We start from the raw sequence: 18,373 nt of genomic DNA on the forward strand, positions 1-18,373 counted from the left end.
AAGCCAACTCCCTCTCTCTGTCCTCCCCCCAGGGATTCCCCACAAGATGTTCAACACATTGGCCCTCTTGCAAAGGGCAGGATCTTCCCTATAATTGATGAGTCCTCAGCCTTGGATGAAGTCACCAGACAACATCCAGGCTCCTGAGACATCTCCTTTCTTATCATCTGAACAATGCATAATGAACACAGTTTGAAGAATGTTCTCATTTTTTTTTTAAAGAGACACAGTAAATAATGTGACTGGGAGACTCGATTTCTTTCTGTGGGTGTTCATTGGGGCTAACTATATAATCAGCAGAATCATACAGGGTTGACATGTTCGTGAGCATTTGGCTTTGGTATACGCTCTATTAAGTTAAGCTGCTTCCTGATGCCATTGTTCCATTCTGAGTGAATATTCCACACACACAGTCAGAGGGTTAAGTAAGTAGGTACATTTCTTAAAAGCTTGAACAGGCATAGAGTGGACTTAGAAGGAAGCACAGGTTCTCTACTCAACATGAACTGGACAATACCATGAGGCTGAGAGGCACAACACTTAAATTGTGTTTGTGACCCTAACCTACTAAAAAAAAGGTCACTTTAGATACTGGGATAGTCCCACCTCAGGTAAGGAGGGGCACAGCCAGCTTCCTGGGCCTGCCCCAGTAGGGACACGCATAGACTTTGCCATAGTCTTCCTCTGGATGTCAGGGTGCTGTCTGGGCCAAGGGCAAGGCCTGGGTGGTGCCCTCTGATTTCATATACCCTTGAGGGCAGAACAGGGCACACTCACTGGGGTGCCTGGGGACATCCACAGCTCATCAACTTGAGCCTGTGGGGCAGCTAGTTGTTCCTAGTACCCCTCTGTTCACACTGGAAGTTCTTTACTAACTGGAGGGAGGAGGCAGCGTCCATTTCAGCAGAGGGGTCTAAAATACGCCCAAAGCACTCACATGGGAGTTTTGCAAATGTATGTAGTTTTAAAAACTTAAATTAAGACATGAAACTGTCAGTTAAAAAATCTTTTTTGATAAACACGCCACACTCCACTCTTCCACTATAAACTAAGACTTGATTCTATTCATTTAATATTAACTAGTGCTTACAAAAAGCCAGAAGAGAGAAACCCACCCTGGTTCAGGTCAGCAGGGCTCTGTGAACCGATGGACTCACCAGAAGCCTGTGCCTGTAGGAAGTTTTCTTCCTATGCAGAAGCTGGACAGCATGATACACTTGGAAGCACAAGACAAAACAGAAATGGGATCAATTTCCAGGTCTGAAAATCTCTGGGAGAGACAGAGAGTTGGCTCAAGAGCACTTGTTCTTGCTGAGGACCTGTGTTCGGTTCTCAGCATGCACACGAGGGCTTATAATTTTCTGCAGTTTCAGTTCCAGGGCATCTGATACTCTCTTTTGGCCTGTGGACACTGCATGCATTCAATGCATATATACACATGCAGGCAAAACACTAAAATAGATAGATGGATAGATAGATAGATAGATAGATAGATAGATAGATAGATAGATAGATAGACAGATAAGATAGATAGGTGGATAGAAAGAAAGAAAGAAAGAAAGAAAGAAAGAAAGAAAGAAAGAAAGAAAGAAAGAAAGAAAGAAAGAAAGAAAGGAAGGAAGGAAGGAAGGAAGGAAGGAAGGAAGGAAGGAAGGAAGGAAGGAAGGAAGGAAGAAATATTTTAAAAAGACTAGCTCAGTGGTAGAATGCTCGAGCAGTGTGTATAAAATCCTTTGGAGTTCAGTCCCCAGTAGCAGGAACATAAATGAGTCGCCTGTTTCTTGGTGCATGGATTGGTTGCTTCTTTCCGAAGCCATAGTTTACACCCTTAGCAGCCCTTGGCTCTGTGTCAGCAGTTGCTTATCATGGGGTTTGGCTACGTGAGTGCAACCTGGGCCAATAATTTGTGGGAGCCAAAGAGGGCTGAGCACAAGGGTAGGAGGAGCTAGTGGGAAACTGGGGGATCACAGTGGAGATGCGAAGCCGAGAAGCAGAGCAGAGAGGTCACAGTGAGGCAGGGGGAGACCTGGACAACTACAGAGGCAGTGCTGGGCCTAGAACGGATGATGGAAGGAACAAGGGCTTTGAAGACTGGGCACAGACACCTGCCACCTGCATCCTTGGGTTACTTAATCCCTTTGTGTTTCTTCATTAAAACAAGGTGCTAAGAGGCTGGGGAGGCAACGAGTGAAACACTGTTAGGGTCCTTTTGGTGAATCTATGATGTTGGGGGTAGAACCTGGGCTACACGCATGCGAGGCAAGCGCCCCACCACTGAGCCACACCCTCAGTCCTGTTCCTGCTGTTCTTTAGTATACTGGCTTTAATACCAATTTTGGTAAATGTAAAGTATATCTCTTCCAAGCATGAGGACCTGAGTGTTATCTCCAGAACCCATGTAAACAAACAGATAGATAAATCATGGCGTATAATGATACTCCTAGTTTGAGGAAGGTGCAGACAGCGGGATCTCTGAGTATCCCTGGCCAGCCAGCCTAGCTGACTTGCTGAAACTTATGCCAGTGAGATATGCTGTCTTTAAAAAAAATAGGTGCATGGCACCTGATCTATGACAGCTGAGACTGCCTGCCCTCCACACACATGCGTGTGAACACACAGGTTCACTTGAGTGCATGCATGTGCAGGCCCCCTGACCCCCATCCCCAACACTGCAAAGTTGTTGCAGAATCAGAGGAAGCAAACAGAGTCTTCCTTACTGGCTCGGATGGTTTTAGGTGCAGGGTAAGAGGCAGTCACGGTAATGGCAGCGATAGAAAGGGAGAGAGGTACAGTTGTCTGAGGCTGTGACTCTGTTACAGTAAGGTGTGACCTTTGAGTCTCCCCCTGTTCTTGTTGATGGAGACAGCTCTCAGGGTTTCATGGACAGGATGTCTTGAGCCCCACAGGCTTCCCTCAAACGCCTCCATCCCCTGGGGAGGACACACTCATTATAGCCTCACAGGGGTCCAATCAGGGGGACCCATTCAAGTCACATTCCCATCCTCTCTGCCTTCTGATGACTTATCCTACAGCTCTCCGTCCCTTTCATTAGTAATGGGGTCTTTTCACAGTCCTTTATAGTCAGATATGATTGATTTCCATAATTGGAAGCAAATGGCTTTTTAATAAGCTCGCTTGAAATGCTGGTGGTTAATGGTCCCATTTCCGGAGCCTGTGATGATTCTGACCCTCATCCCGTTATTTTCTTTCAGAAAACAGACTTCGCTGCTTTTGTCTACAGGGTTTCAAAGGGGAGAGGAAGGGAGGGGAGGCAGAGATGGGACCTTGATGCCATATGCAGAAGCCAGGGTTCCAGGGAGTGGTGTTCTCTGTCTCTCAACACGGATTCTGCCAGTGTGTAATTCTAGCCCAATCTTTCTCTCAGAGTTCAGCCCCAGTGAGTCCTACCTGCTCACTTGTGGAACTAAGGGGCAATAACAGACACATAACCAGGGCTGTGGCGGTGGCGGTGGTGGTGGCGGTGGTGGAGGAGGAGGGGTTTGGGATGTGGTGTCTGTAGTGCCACTGTGAGGAGAGGGGGAAGCCTGAAGCTCACAGCCCAGAGCTTTGGCATCCTCACCCATGAAGGTGCAGGAATGTGTGAGAGGGAGGGAGGGACATCGCACAGGCATGGGTCCTGCACTGCCAACTTCGGGGGGGAAAGCGCCTGCAGAGCAAGGAAGAAAAGCAAAAGCAGTGGAGAAATCGCCATGGCACACAAAGATAGTGCTGATTTATGAGCTTGTGTTGAGACTTCCGGGGAGAGGGAGCCTGAAAACCTTACCATGCCCAAGAACTGGTGAGGGTGCAGGCCACATGACAGATGCAGTTAGAGCAAACTGGTGGTACTTAAAATACTGCTCAACTCTCTGCCTGCCTGCCTGTCTTCTCTCTCTCTCTCTCTCTCTCTCTCTCTCTCTCTCTCTCTCTCTCTCTCTCTCTCTCTCTCTCTCTCTGTGTGTGTGTGTGTCTATGCTGGGGATAAAACCTAGGGCTTCATGCATGCTAGGCAGTTACCATCGTGCCACACTCTCGGCCTCATTATTACAGTTATTAAGTTTACTGGATTTACTACTTTCTCTCCATGAATCTGCCAACATAGTGGGCATTTTCTTAGACTTACATGCAGACCCAGTCTTGTCTTTCATACAGACAATTTTTCCTCAGTAATGAATTTTTATAACACAGGGAGATACTGGTCCTTCACGCTAGGGACAGGTGGACGACTGTATTTATGATATGGAGACAGGCACTGTGACACTTGCTTGCAATTTCAGTACTCGGGGAAGCTGAGCTAGGATTGTAAAAGTCTCTGTGTTTCAGACTTCACACTCGGGCTGCACAGTGAGATCCCCATCTCTGAATGAATGAATGAATGAATGAATGAATGAATGAGAGAACCTGGGGGCCATTCCGAGGGCCCAGCACCTGTTTGCAGTTCTCACAGTAGCAGACTCCAGTTTTGCTCACACACTCCATTTACCCCCAGCTACTGGGAGGCAGGCATTCTGGGAGGAGACCTGTTCCAGTTCTAGCAGGTTCTCCAGGAGGAGACCAGGATCGCTGATCTTGGGAGGACTGTAAGCTCTGGATCCAGCTTTCTTCCAGAGAATCTGTATATTATCTCTGAAGCAAACACAGCAGCCTAGTTTGAGATAACAACTCGAGGAAACCGTCTGAGACCTGCACATATACAGTAAATATCCACCATGTTTTCTGGGGGAGAGTCTAAGAAGGAACGACCTGAAGCACAGGTGCTTTGTGGCAAGACTTAGGTGTTTGGTTCTGAATTCTGAGTTCTGAAACACAGTCTGTAGCCGGGCAAGTAAGAGGTTCTCCCCACCCCCAACCTTGACCCTAAACTAGGTATGTGTGCACTCAAGGTTGATGGTGAATTTTTGATGTGTCAACTTGGCTGGAGTTTGGTACCTAAAGGCTTCACCCAACTTGTCTATATTCTATTGAAATCAGCAGACTTGGGGGCTGGAGAGATGGCTTGGCAGGGATAACACCTGCTGTGCAAACGTGAGGACTTAAATTTGGAGCTCCAGAATGTGTGTAAAAGCTCGATGTGGCAGTGTGTGTTTGTAAGCCTAGCGTTGAAGGGGTGTGTGGGAACAGAAGAGTCCCCAGAGCTTACTGGTCAGCCAGCCTGGCTAAATCCATGAATTCCAGGTTCGGTGTGAGACCATGTCAAAAAAAAGAAAGAAAGAAAGAAAGAAAGAAAGAAAGAAAGAAAGAAAGAAAGAAAGAAAGAAAGAAAGAAAGAAAGAAAAAAGAAGAAAGAAAAAATCAAGAGAGACACCCAACATAGACCTCTGGTCTCCACATGAACATTCATTCATGTGCATACACACACACACACACACACACACACACACACACACAAATATGTTCACACAACACACAGACAGACAGATACAGACATATACTAAACATGTACACACATCATAACACACAGACAGGCAGACATACAGACAGCCAGACAAACATGTACACATATCATCACACACAAGCATACATATATCATAACACACAGACAGACAAATATGTACATGTATAACATACAACCATAGACACAAATGTGTGCACATATCATAACAGAGACAGATAGACACACACAGACAGCCAGACAAACATGTACACATATCATTACACACACCAGACTTGGAATAAAGCTGATTACTGGCAGTGGTCCTCACCTGATCAGTTGTCAGTTAAGGACATTAAAAAAAAAAAAGAATAAGACATAGACCAAAGTGCCCCAAAGGAGAAGAAATCCGGCCTCTAGGCTGCCTCTGGACATGAACCCAACTCTGGCACCTTTCTGGCCCTCCAGCCTGCAGGCCTGCCCTGCAGAAGTGAATTTTGCAGGTGCTACCATCTTGCGACCTCCTCTCTTAACCCTCTCCTTGTGTCCAGACATCCTCTTGCCTCTGTTTCTCTGGAGAGCATTTTATTTGTGCTATTATTATTTTCACAGACTTCTACAGAGTCATATTTATCTGACTCCAGTTCCCCTCCCTCCTCCCCCTGACCCCCCATCCTAGGTCAGGCCTTTCATGGTTGTCAACCAAACATGGCACCTCAAGACCATGGTGTCAAGACCAGGCACCTCCCCTGTATTAAGGCTGGATTAGGCAACCTAGTAGGAGGAAAAAAGGGCCCCAAATCTTTCAAGAGAGAGACAGCCCCCATTCCCTTTGTTAGGCGTCCAAGGAGACCGAACTACACAACAGTCACAAATATACAGAGGGCCTGGGTTAGTTCAAGCAGGCTCTGAGGCTGTTGGTTCAGTTTCTCTGTGAGCCTTTATGAGACTCATGTCATGAGAGAGAGAGCCAATCCCTGACACTGCCTGGAGGGTCAGCACCCAGAGCCCAGATGCCCAGAGACTTAGGATAGAACCAAACATGACTAGCACAACAAAGTCAATGAAATGATGCCTCGTGATAGTCTGCTATGTTCATAGACTGGTGCCTAGCCCAGTCGTCACCAGAGAGGCCTCACCCAGCAACTGCATCTAGGAAAAGGATGCTGGGATGCTGGGTGGGATCCTGATCCTGGTCTCACTTTGCATCGGAGTGAAGGCGGTCATAACGATGGGAGAACTTAATGAGATAGCACTAGAAACAGTGACACACAGCAACCTCGCCCTGTTAATGAAATTTCCGAATAGGCCATAGTTGGTTTTGCTTTTGTTTTTTTCCTTGGCTACAAAGACCAGGCTAGCTTTAAGGCACAGGGATCCACCTGCCTCTGCCTTCTGAGTGCTGGGATTTAAGGCATATACCACCCTGCCTGGCTGAGCCCATAGTTTTGGAAAATGACTCAGGCACTTTTGTGCCAGGGTTAACAGTCCAGTGTCAAGGAGAGAGTGGATATGTTAATAGACACCTGGGCCCTTACTCCTGTGTGAGACACAGCCCTCTGGGATCAGTTACTGCCCCAAGGACAGGGCAATGATGGCACCCTGTTACAGCTCTCTGTGAGGCCCATGACACTCACTGGGAGCCTTCTCACTATACCCAGGTTTTTGAGAAATCTGCTAGGCCTCATCAGATGTGGTGGCCAGGCACATTAGGTTTTTAATCTTCGTAGTGGCCACCAGCAATGCCCTCACCAGATGCCAGTGCACCAGCAGGTGGCAACTCACCCTGCATGGACGTAGATATAGGAAGACAGCAGGGGAAGACTCCGGGCACAAACCTTAGGATATTTTAGAGGACAGTCCTTTCAGGGACCAGCTGGGGTCTTATTTTGAGATGAGTGAACTAATTTCCAAGGGCAAAGCCAGTAGGACTTTGGCCATGGTCTTTTGGGAATAAAAAAGGAAGGCCAGTTCTGGCTGCTGCAGGCTGGCGAGGTCTGAGACATGTGGGAATCATTGGGAGAAATTTCCTTCAGAGCTGTCACCTCTCCAGGAACAAGGACAGGATGGCTTATTGGGGCAAGAAGACCCTGCAAACTGGGAAGGCCACGGCATTCTTTCAAACACAGCTGAGATGATTATATTCCCAACCTGTGCCAGCCCCAGCTCACAAAATGCTGAAGAAACAAAATCCAGTTAAATGTGTTCTTTTTCACTCTTCTTAAAAAATACCAAGAGCTAATGTTTTGCAGACAGCTCTCTGCTGGCCATGCTGGCCAGGTCTCATGGGGTCCAAAACCAACACACCTGATCCAGATTTGGTCTGCAGCATCAGGAGGCCAGAAAAGTGGCCAAAGAATTAATAGAGGAATCTCAGGGTTGTTCTTTATTCCAAGGGGCATCAAGGGCTTCAACCTGAAATTGCTTTTGATTAGGAGTTGTGCTAGAGAGAGAAAGAGAGAGAGAGAGACAGAGACAGAGACAGAGACAGAGACAGAGAGACAGAGAGATATACATAGAGAGACACAGAGAGAGATGAGAAAAGAGAAGAGCTCATGGCCATCCCAGCCTCCTCTATAGGGTTTTGAGTGTCCCTAGAGCCAGACTTGTCTGCCTTCTTCATGAATGTTCAGAATCTTTCTCTTCATACCTACAGGCATCATTGAGGAACACGATGACCTATTTCTAGTGAGAATGTTGTGTTGGGCTCTAGGATGATGCTGGTTGGGGAGAATATGTAGATGTAATGGCTCTTTGAACCACAGAAATGACTGGAATCTGTTTTCTATGGGTCATCAGATAGATGCCAATGGTTCTTTGTGGGGTGTTATTTTAACAATGAGGGGAAAGGGTGTCTTGCGGAATTGCTATTTGCCACCTGGCTCTCGGGAAGCCACCACTGAGATGTACAGACCTCAGACTCAGTGGTTCTCAGCCTTCCTAATGCTGCAGCCCTTTGATACAGTGCCACGTGTTGTGGTGACCCCCAACCACACAACTGTTTTTGCTGTTACTTCGTAACTCATTTTACTAATGCTACGTAATGTAAATAGCTGATATGTGGCTCCTGTGGAGGAGTCATCTGGCCCCACCAAGGGGACTTGACTCACAGGCTGATGATCTTAACCACTGAGCCGTCTCTCCAGCTCTCGTCTGTTGCTGCTGCTGTTCTTGATCTCTCATTGGGCTGGGGTGAAGCTGAACCGGGGTCACACTGTTCTCTTTGAGGTGTTGATTACTTTGGAGCTTTCGAGCATGGACCTCATGTTACTTTAGATGGCTGGTACAGGTAATTGATATACTTAGGGTCTGGTGTTGCTTGTCTGTGGAATTTGTTATGCACCGATTCCATTTCTTTACAAGCTCCTTAGTTATTTGCTTTTTTCGCCCAGCTGCAGGGAGTATTCAGGCACAGCGGGGCTTGGGGAAGAGCTGCCACTGTTCCAGTCACCTGTCAACCTCTTTCCTAGAGCCCAGCCTCATTTTGGCCTGTCTTTATAAGCCATATAACAAGAGTTACTCAAGGGGTGGGTGAGATGGCTCAGTGTAAATAAGGGCACTGCCACTGAGCTCGGCCGCCTGAGTTTGATCACGGGAGGTGCATGGTAAATGCAGAAAACTGAATCTTACCAATTGTCCTCTGGCGTTCACATGTGTGTGAACTGTGGCAGACACTAATGAGCACACAACAGAGAGATAGATAGGTATGTATGTATGTATGTATACACATACACACACACACACACACACACATATATATATCTGTGGAGTTTATATACACACACACACACATATATATACATACAGATAGACATACTGATAGATCAGATAGATAGGTAGACAGATAAATTTAAAAAATGAAAAAACATTATAAATCATTCAAGTACCATAATTTATGGTTTTGATATAGATTCAATCAATCAAATCAGTATATTTGGTGATAAAACTTCCATTTCAGTAGTGAAGTCATCAAACTCTGGTCTGGCAAAGACTTTAACCATCTGTATAATGCAGTTATTTCTTCTTGTAGTGGCTGTTGGTTTTAATGCAAGTGATGGAGATCCACTGTGACACTTTGTGTTTCACCAACAATCTTTGCAGTGCCATCTTTGGGTATCATCCTGGGGTCAGTGTCACAACTGAGGAAGAAATAACTTCCTGATTCATAATAACTTAGAAACAAACAAAGCACGCAAACTAGTGTCCCCACCCCCACTACTGCCACTTTTTAAATTTTAAACAGAGAAAAGCAACTGTCTTAAGTTTCTTTTGAAAATCTTAAGAGCAAAATTAAAATAAGTTACAGGCTAGAGGACAACATCTGCTACCTATTCTGTAGACAAAGGCCCAACTTCCAGAGCACACAGAGCACTGCTGTGCTTCAAAGCAAAAACTCCAACCAGCTAGTCAGCAAAGAGTACAACACACAAGAAAGGCCCCGTTAGCTGTGCCAGCTGCGTGAGAAAATGCAAATGGAAACGAGGATGCACCACAGCTTTCTCTCCGACTGGCAAGAGCTGCCGCAGTTGATGTCACATTCAAGTAAATATGCGGGAGCATGGGCGCTGCTGTGGCCAGAGGGAGTACACACCAACAAAGCCCCTTGGGTTGATGATCAGGGAGCTGAGAAGGCTGAACATGACTGACACCGTTCCTCCCTCTTGTGCTACGTCTCAGTATCTCTCCTGAAAACACTCACATCTCTATGTGCAACTGCATGTATTGTTTTTATAGAAAAAGTGGTGTGTGTGTGTGTGTGTGTGTGTGTGTGTGTGTGTGAAACATTTGTTATAAACGGTCTGATGGAATGGTTTATTCACCACCAAAACCAAATGGTACACCTGTATATAAAGGGTTCAGAGAGAAAGCGGGGTAAGGAATAACATGTAGATGGTCATGTTTATAAACTGTCCGTCAGTCAGTCAGTCAGTCAGTCAGTCAGTCAGTCTGTCTGTCTGTCTTTACTATCGACCAGTCAGACTTCACCCTATCATCTATCCATGTACGTATATTATTCATCTGTCACATTATTGATCTATCACCTACCTATCTGCCCCCTGGCTATGAATGCATAGAGGAGGATGGGAGGAGGCATGGGAGTGTTGGAAGTGCTACATCCCTCTGGAGAGAGAACATGGCTGCTACTGCAGGGTGGGAAGCAAGGCAGGATTTTACACTTGGAAACACACACCATGACCTTCCCTCTTCTCCCATCATTTATTTCGTTTTTTGAGGTTTCAGTCATCTTTGGCTAACTATAAGATGAAAATGTTAAAATGGAAACCCTAGAAATAAGCAGCATCTAAGTTTTAAACTGAGGCTGCTCTCACTAGTCTGACGAAACTCGATAGTATAGTGCTCTGGCCAATCCAGGATGCAAATCATCCTCCATAGCTACAGCCTATGCTATCATCCAGATGTGACACAATTGATGAAGTCATGAACACATGTCATCTGTGGACACCTGCACATGACTACACAGGACATGGCAGTAGGTGAGCCCATCAGGAGCGAGAAGAAGATACTCAGCTCACGATACACTCTACGCCAGAAAGAAACTGACAGAAATATGACATATGAAAGCAAAAATAGAAAGATCTGATTGCGACAAAATGAGAAAATATTTGCGAATGAAAGGATGAACTTCATCCACATAATTTTTTGAAGTATATTGTTAAAATGATTTTATTCTATTACTATGTATGATTAATCTTGATTAATGATTAATTTATACATGAATTGGCAAAGGATCATCTACACACAGGAAATATGGTAAACACACACACACACACACACACACACACACACACACACACGGTCAGTCCAATACAATGCATAGTTTCAGAGATCCACTGGGGACCCTATGGCAAATCCCTACTAATAAAGAGCCACTAAAGTAATGTCTGACTAACACATCTGTGGATCACTTTTGCAATTCAAAGAAGACATGCTAACCTCCCGAAGGCATCGATCACATCTGGCACAGAAGCCCTTCCCCACGGTGGCTCTACCTTCTTTTATTATCCTCCAGCTAGGAAAACTGAGGAAGGCTCCTCATTCTCACAGGCTCCTCTCCTTTCCCCTCCTTCCCTTCCCTTCCCTTCCCTTCCCTTCCCTTCCCTTCCCTTCCCTTCCCTTCCCTTCCCTTCCTTTCCATTCCCTTCCTTTCCATTCCCTTCCTTTCCCTTCCTTTCCCCTCCTTCCCTTCTCTTCCCTTCCTTTCCTTTACTTTCCTTTCCGTTCCTTTCCTTTCCCCTCCTTTCCCCTCCTTTCCCCTCCTTTCCCTTCCTTTCCCCTCCTTTCCCCTCCTTTCCCTTCCTTTCCCCTCCTTTCCCCTCCTTTTTCCCCTCCTTTCCCCTCCTTTCCCCTCCTTTCCCCTCCTTTCCCCTCCTTTCCCCTCCTTTCCCCTCCTTTCCCCTCCTTTCCCCTCCTTTCCCTTCCTTTCCCTTCCTTTCCCTTCCTTTCCTTTCCTTTCCTTTCCAACTTGAACTTGGCGCAGATGCATGGCCCCTGGCCGCACACAGCAGAGTGCCAGTAGTGAATTTGTGCTTGATCTCAGCTGGGTTTTGAGTTTTCCTGCTTTCTGACTGACCACTAATCTTGGGGCCCAGCAAAAAAGGAGCTCAAGGCGCGGGCTCCGCTTGTTTGTGGCTGCAGACTAGCGGGCAGGCTGAGCCACTTCTCTCAGTTCTCGGCATCTTCACCTGAACCCAGAGAAGCATGGCAGCTCTACTGAAGACAGCCATCAGGACTGTTGCTGTGACGCGGTCACTCTGACTCTAGCCCAAAGTCTGTCCTAAGGCATGAGCAGTCTCCTTTTACTGCACAGACTTTCAGACAGCCCCAGATTTCGGGATGTCTTCACCATAGTACTCCTGAGCTCTCTTGCCTCGGGCCACCCTGTAAGCATCACTCAGGCAGCTGCCTGGGGCTTTTACTGTTTTTCCTACACAAATGGACCGGGCTGGGCTTTGTCCCTGGATGCCTGATTAGTGATGCTGGCTGCTTGTAGGTATGTGTGGCAGCAACTCTGCTTTTTAGACGATGTCCGACAGCAGGCATCTACTTGGGAGGGGAGTGCTGAGTGACTTGTATTTTGAGCAGGTTTCAGTAAGCTGTGGTGTAGACATTGGATTAGAGGATGGATCTGGCCTTGAGGGTCATGTGATTAAGGGAGACAGGTCTCGAACTGAGGCTGTTTCCACCGTGAGTGGATTGGCTGCCTTGGGAAGAGAGCGGCATCTCAGTCCTGTGTGTTTTCTCTTTGGGATGTGATTGGGCGACCTTCAGCAGACCACTCATTAGTTTTCAGGGTGGCCGACAGGGGACTCAGCAAGTCCTCTGCTGTTTGGAGCAAATGAGCATCGTAACGGCCCTTTCTCATGTCTGTCTGTCTGTCTGCCATTCCCCTTCCAGTCAACAGAAGCCAGTAGAATACCCCTGCTATCTATAGAGATGGCATTTCACTAACTCTTCCTGGGCAAATCAGAATGCTGAGCCAGGCTGTGCGATGGCATTTAAAAATAGTTCATTTCCCTTAGAAGAGTGCTGAGCCCAGAGGGACCACCCACTCAGGCAGGCCGCTGTCCCCATGGCATCCGTGAGCTGCCGGGTTGACATGGAGTTGACACTTTACTGCGGGCTTTTTTTTCTGATATCCAGATGATGTTGTCTGCTGGCAAAGTTATTTTTGAGATACAAGAATGGAAATTATCAGGTCAAGGCTGTTATGATGAGATTAAAATGCACCTGCCTTCTCCTGAATGACCCGAAAGTGTTTTCCTAGGAGAGGAAGAGACATTTTATTTTAAGGCATTTCATTATCGGAAGAGGTGTCGGGAAACCTGGTTACTTGAAAGATATCCTGCTTTGAGCCTCAGCTTATGCCATTTTCCACAATAAATCCCAAGTGAACTCAATGCGAAAATGGTAACAGTAAAAGAAAAATCTATAAGAATATTTAGGGAAGTATTAAATAGATACTTAGCAGTGAAGTTGCTTTGTTATTTGTCCAAATGGCCTTCCTAGGTGCAAAAATATGGAAGATGTCATAAAGGAAAATAATCAGCAGATGCAGCTGTGTAAAATATCAACCTACAATGCTCCCCATAAAGACTGACTAACACCACTGGCAGAACAAAGGGACAGTGTGCTGAGGCGCTTCTCTTCTTTGAGAACCAGGAGACTAAGAAGCTGATGTTGGCCCAGTGCAGTGGCTTATGGTTAAAGATGCCAAGTCAGATGACCCTCTCCCAGGACTCACACGGTGGAGGAGAGAACCAGATCCCACAGGCGAGAACTGGATCCCACAGGCTGTCCTCTCACCTCCACATGTGGGCCACAGCATGCTCACACATAAAATAAATAAGTAAAAAATATTTTAAAGGGCATAGTCTAAGCATGCCACGGTAATCCTGTAAAATGAACAGGAAGTCCTTATTTTGTTCTTTTGGGACACAACAGTAGAAACCAGCACTCAGTAGATGTAGAACTCTGCTAATTAAGGTCAAAGTCTACCTTCTAAGCCTTGGGCCACCCTGAGTAAAGCTGGCCCAGCTCTGGCTAGCTGGTCCTGGTGTGGTCATTCACTACAAGAACTCACAGGGCTTCTGCTCGATCCCCTCTACTCTGTGTGCCCTTGTGGACTGTGTTGGTTGATGATCCACGAGGGCAGGGAGAACCACAAGGAGGTAGGTCCGAGACTGAAGCGCAAGAGGCTGCTCACACATGAACACACCGGAGCTGGAGGACAGGAGATGACATCCCCCTGACTACCATGGGAGGTGCAACTCTGAGCAATGATTTTCTAGATTCCAAAGGCACGAAGCAAAGACTTTCAAAGGAACCTGAAGCAAAGGCGAGCAGACATCCAGAACATCTTGCTGGCTTCTTGGCCATTTACATTTCTTCCTTTTACTCATTCTCATTGCTCCTTCTGCTACATTCTCTGCTAGCTTTTTATTTTCAGGGCCTATTACACACCAGGAAAGCCCAAGGCTACTGTGCTGTAACATAAGACCTACAATATTTGAGTCCACCACAGTTTTGTGGGTGAATAGTTCCTATGATGTCAGCTTCCATTGAGTTCCCAGGCTTAAAGGAACCTGTGTGGGGAAATGGGGTCAGGATTTACTGTCAAACTGATTTGCCTACCCACTAAGGCAGCTGGTTCTTGGCATGGCATAGGATGGACCTTGCCAGGGTGTAGCCAAAGATGGTGTAGCCAATGGTGGCACACTTATGCAGAAATACAGATGCCAGGACTCTAAGATGTGTAGATGCCTCTAAGGCAGCCATAGTCCGCTGTCCCCAGATTCAGATTCAATGTCAATGTTAGAGAAGGGCTGGATGGTAACAGAGTGGACACAAAAGAGTTTAAAACACAATCCATGTGACCAAAGCTATTGAGTCCCCCAACGTCTGGGACAGGTACACGGAAGTACAGTTGCTCCTTTGCACAAGATTGATGTTATCAAATTATTGAGAAGGGCAAAAGGAACTGTGTAGAAAAAGTATGTGTGCATGTGTGTGTGTGAGTGTGTGTGCCTGAAGGAGACCCATATTTGAGGTTCACTTAGCACTGGCTAGGCTGGCTGGCTAGCAGGAGCCCAGAATCCTCCTGTCCCATGGCTATGCCTGACTTTTATATGTGTGCTGTGGATTTGAACTTTGGTCTTCTGGTATTGGCAGCAAGTGCTCTTAACCACTAAGTTGTCCCAGTATAGTCTCAATAGTTATCAACCTTGTTAGTTGCTTCCTCGATGAAATAATAGGAGAGTTTTGCTATATAAAAATAGATGCTATTTGGCTGCTGGTAAAATAGAAAGTGTTCAGGAATCTCGAAGGATGAAACTCAAGACACTGCTGTAGGTCACAATGTCAGAGAAAAACAAATTGACCGAGGAGACAGTGGCTACTTGAACTTTCGACATATGGTTTGTTGATCTGCATCCTCTCTGTGGGCCAATTACAAGTACACTCCATGGCATCTGAGCCTGCCCAGAGTTAGGATGTGGCAGTGCTGGGAGCACAGCTGAGTCAGTACCCCAGCCACAGCCTGGTCCATCTGTGCTCTGCTCCTGCCTCTTAGAAAAGTTAAATATGTGCTCAGATTCTTTTCCTTCTGCTTCTTTAATTTTAACCTGTCATCTGAATGATGCTGTGATGTGGGCTCTTCCCTCTGGCTAGACACTGTGAAAGTGTTGCTCGATGGTCAGGCTGGATCTCCACAGTCCACTCACCTTGGTCCTCTTGGATCAAGAAGACAGTCTGAAAGGTAGTGGTGGCTGTGAAGGGGGCATTGGCTGTGCTTATACCACTAAATAGCTGCTTTTTGCTATTACTGGAGGATTGAATTTCAGCATTGATGCCAATTCTGCTTGTTGTTTTCTAGGGAAATAAAACCCTGATGTTTACTTGACCTGGGCTTTTAATAGCATGCTTGGATCCTAAATCACAAACAACATGGACAGGTTAAGTATAGCCCTCACCCCTTAACCCCTTAGAAGGGCGTAAACTGGATCTGATAAGCAACTAGAGGGATGGGTAGGACCATTGCTACATTCTACACTATGAAGACATTTTTGTTGCACACCATATTGTAGAAAGGAATCTGAGATGTACACGTTATTGGTGGCCTAGCATGTGCACGCAGTTCATAATTACAACGAAACAGTTACCAATGGTCTGAAACCTTTTGACATAGAAATATTAATGCACTGTTACACACATACATTCAATAACAAGATCTAATGGTGAGTCTAATCACTACTATAATGCTCAAGAAACATCAAAGATACTCTACAAAGGTTGGAACTGGGTGAGTTCCATTTCACCCTGCAGGTGCTCTCGGTTCCACACCACTGCTTGCCTCCACCACTGAAGGTGGTGCCACGTTTCAGCTGAGTTAGTTTCCTTCCCTATCATATTCCATTTCTGTTGCTGTGATAAAAATGCCCTGATAAAAAGCAACAAAGAGAGAAAAGGGTAACAATTCTAGGTCATAGTCCATCATACGTGAGGGCCATTGTGGCCAGAACTTAAAAAACCAAGTCACATCACATCCACAGTCAAGAGCAGAGAAAGATAAATGTGAGCATGCTAACTGCTAAGCTCGCTTTCTCCATTATTATTTATTACAAGATTAAAACTAGGGAATGGTGCCACCCACAGTGGCCTGGGTCTTTCCACATCCATTAATGTGATCAGGACAACTCCCACCCTCCCTCAGACATATCCACAGACCTACTTGATCCTGATAATTTCTCACTGAGACTCCTTTCCTAGGTATTATTAGATTATGTCACCCTTGAAACTAAAACCAACCTCGGCTCCAAGATGAGACACAGGGATTTTCTCAGTGTAGGTGTGGCTTAGGGTATAGATGTCTTAGATTTTCATGTCCAGCCACAGAGGAAACTGTTTCCTTCACTTAGGCTGTGAGTATCCTCATTTTCTATGCTGTATAGAATAAGCCAGAGGGGCCACTAGAAATGGCTTCTGAAGGGTAGGTGGGGTCAAGAAAGAGCCAAAGGGCCAGTTGCAAATGGGCAGCAGTAAGACAGAAGCTGTTCTCTCTGGGAGATGGATCTTGGTTGTGTTTTATAGTTTAGGATGAGAGGCATTTTCCTCTTGCTTTGAACAGATTTGAAGTGCATGTGTTTTCAAGTGTTTCTGTTGCCTTCATGTCTCTTGCCCAGGCAAGTTCACGTAAATGGGGGAGCTCGGTGCCCGGGAGTGTGCACTAGCTCATTTTGGCTCTCTGTCTTCCCACTGGCTGTATGGATGGTGCTGAAATTGCACATGTGTGCACAAAAAAAATGCTCAGCCTCAGCTTTGGGCGGTGGAACAGTGTTTCACAGCCCTTGGAAATATGAGACAATGTTGCCATGATTGTGTGGCTATGACAGATTGAGCTACTGCTGAAACCCAGGGAGAAGTAAATCTTTCTCACTGGGCTAGGCCAGCCAGTGAGTACCCTGCACAAGCTCAGGCCCAGCACACACAACGGTGCCTTTCTTAAAGAGGGTGTGTGTCACGGCTCCCCGGGCAGGGATGCAAGCTTGACTTTGTGGCTATATGAGGAAGCTGGACCACCATCCAGTGTCCACTGGGAAATGCTCTGTGAAAGAAGCGTTCAGAATATCATCTGCTCACCAATTTTACTTCTTGCTTCATTTATACTTTCTCCCAGAGCTTTTGCTTCAGAAAATCTGGAGGAAAAACAAAGGAATAAAGGCAATTTTAACTTCTTGCTATCTATTTTATATTATGTTTGAAAAAAAATAAAGAGATGTCTGAGAGGTTCCTAGGATGGGATGAATACAAAAGATAACTGAAATAAGATTAATATGTATGCATTCAAAGAAAGACTGAAATTGGTATGATCTACATCAACTAGGAAATAGAACAATGGGTTAGTGGATAAGAGTACTGCCTGCACTTTCAGAAACATGGGTTCAATTCCTAGCACCAGAATGGTGGTTCACAACCATCTAGAATTCCAGTCTTAGGGCATCCAACACCTGCTCTGGTTTTTAGAGACATTGTATGTATGTAGCACACACATAGACATGCAGGCAAAACACCTACACACACACACACACACACACACACACACACACAAACAAACATACACACCCAAATAAAATAATAGATTTTGTTCTTATATTCATTAATGGATTAATTCAATTTCTTATGTTTTATGGTGCAAGGATACCAGAATGAAACATGGTAGTAAGGTAAGCCATGATGACATCAAAGTCAAAGAAAACATTCTTAAATATCATTGGCTTCTTGACCTACAGTACTGTAGCAGATGTGTCAGCCACTAACAGCCAGTTAGGAGACAATCAGGACACATTCTATGTTGGGTAACAGTAGCCACAGTGCTTGAGCTGGTCTAGGCCTAACTATGTGTGGGGTGTAGTCAAGAGACCTTCTTGTGTAAGTTGGGAGTGACTGGGATTTTGAGGGTTCACAGGATTTTAGAAATGTTTTCTT

General features: G+C 45.8%; 1 protein-coding gene across 1 annotated transcript in view; it reads right to left on the reverse strand.

The window, feature by feature from the left end:
• Kif6 (kinesin family member 6) overlaps positions 1–18,373 on the reverse strand; it is a 279,007-nt gene that overhangs the window by 45,314 nt on the left and 215,320 nt on the right. Inside the window, exon 15 of the mRNA XM_052191851.1 lies at positions 17,528–17,583. Within this exon, the coding sequence (XP_052047811.1) occupies positions 17,528–17,583 (56 nt within the window). The remainder of the gene's footprint in view (positions 1–17,527; positions 17,584–18,373) is intronic.

Source organism: Apodemus sylvaticus, chromosome 9, assembly GCF_947179515.1.
Source record: "Apodemus sylvaticus chromosome 9, mApoSyl1.1, whole genome shotgun sequence".
Lineage (NCBI taxonomy): Eukaryota > Metazoa > Chordata > Mammalia > Rodentia > Muridae > Apodemus > Apodemus sylvaticus.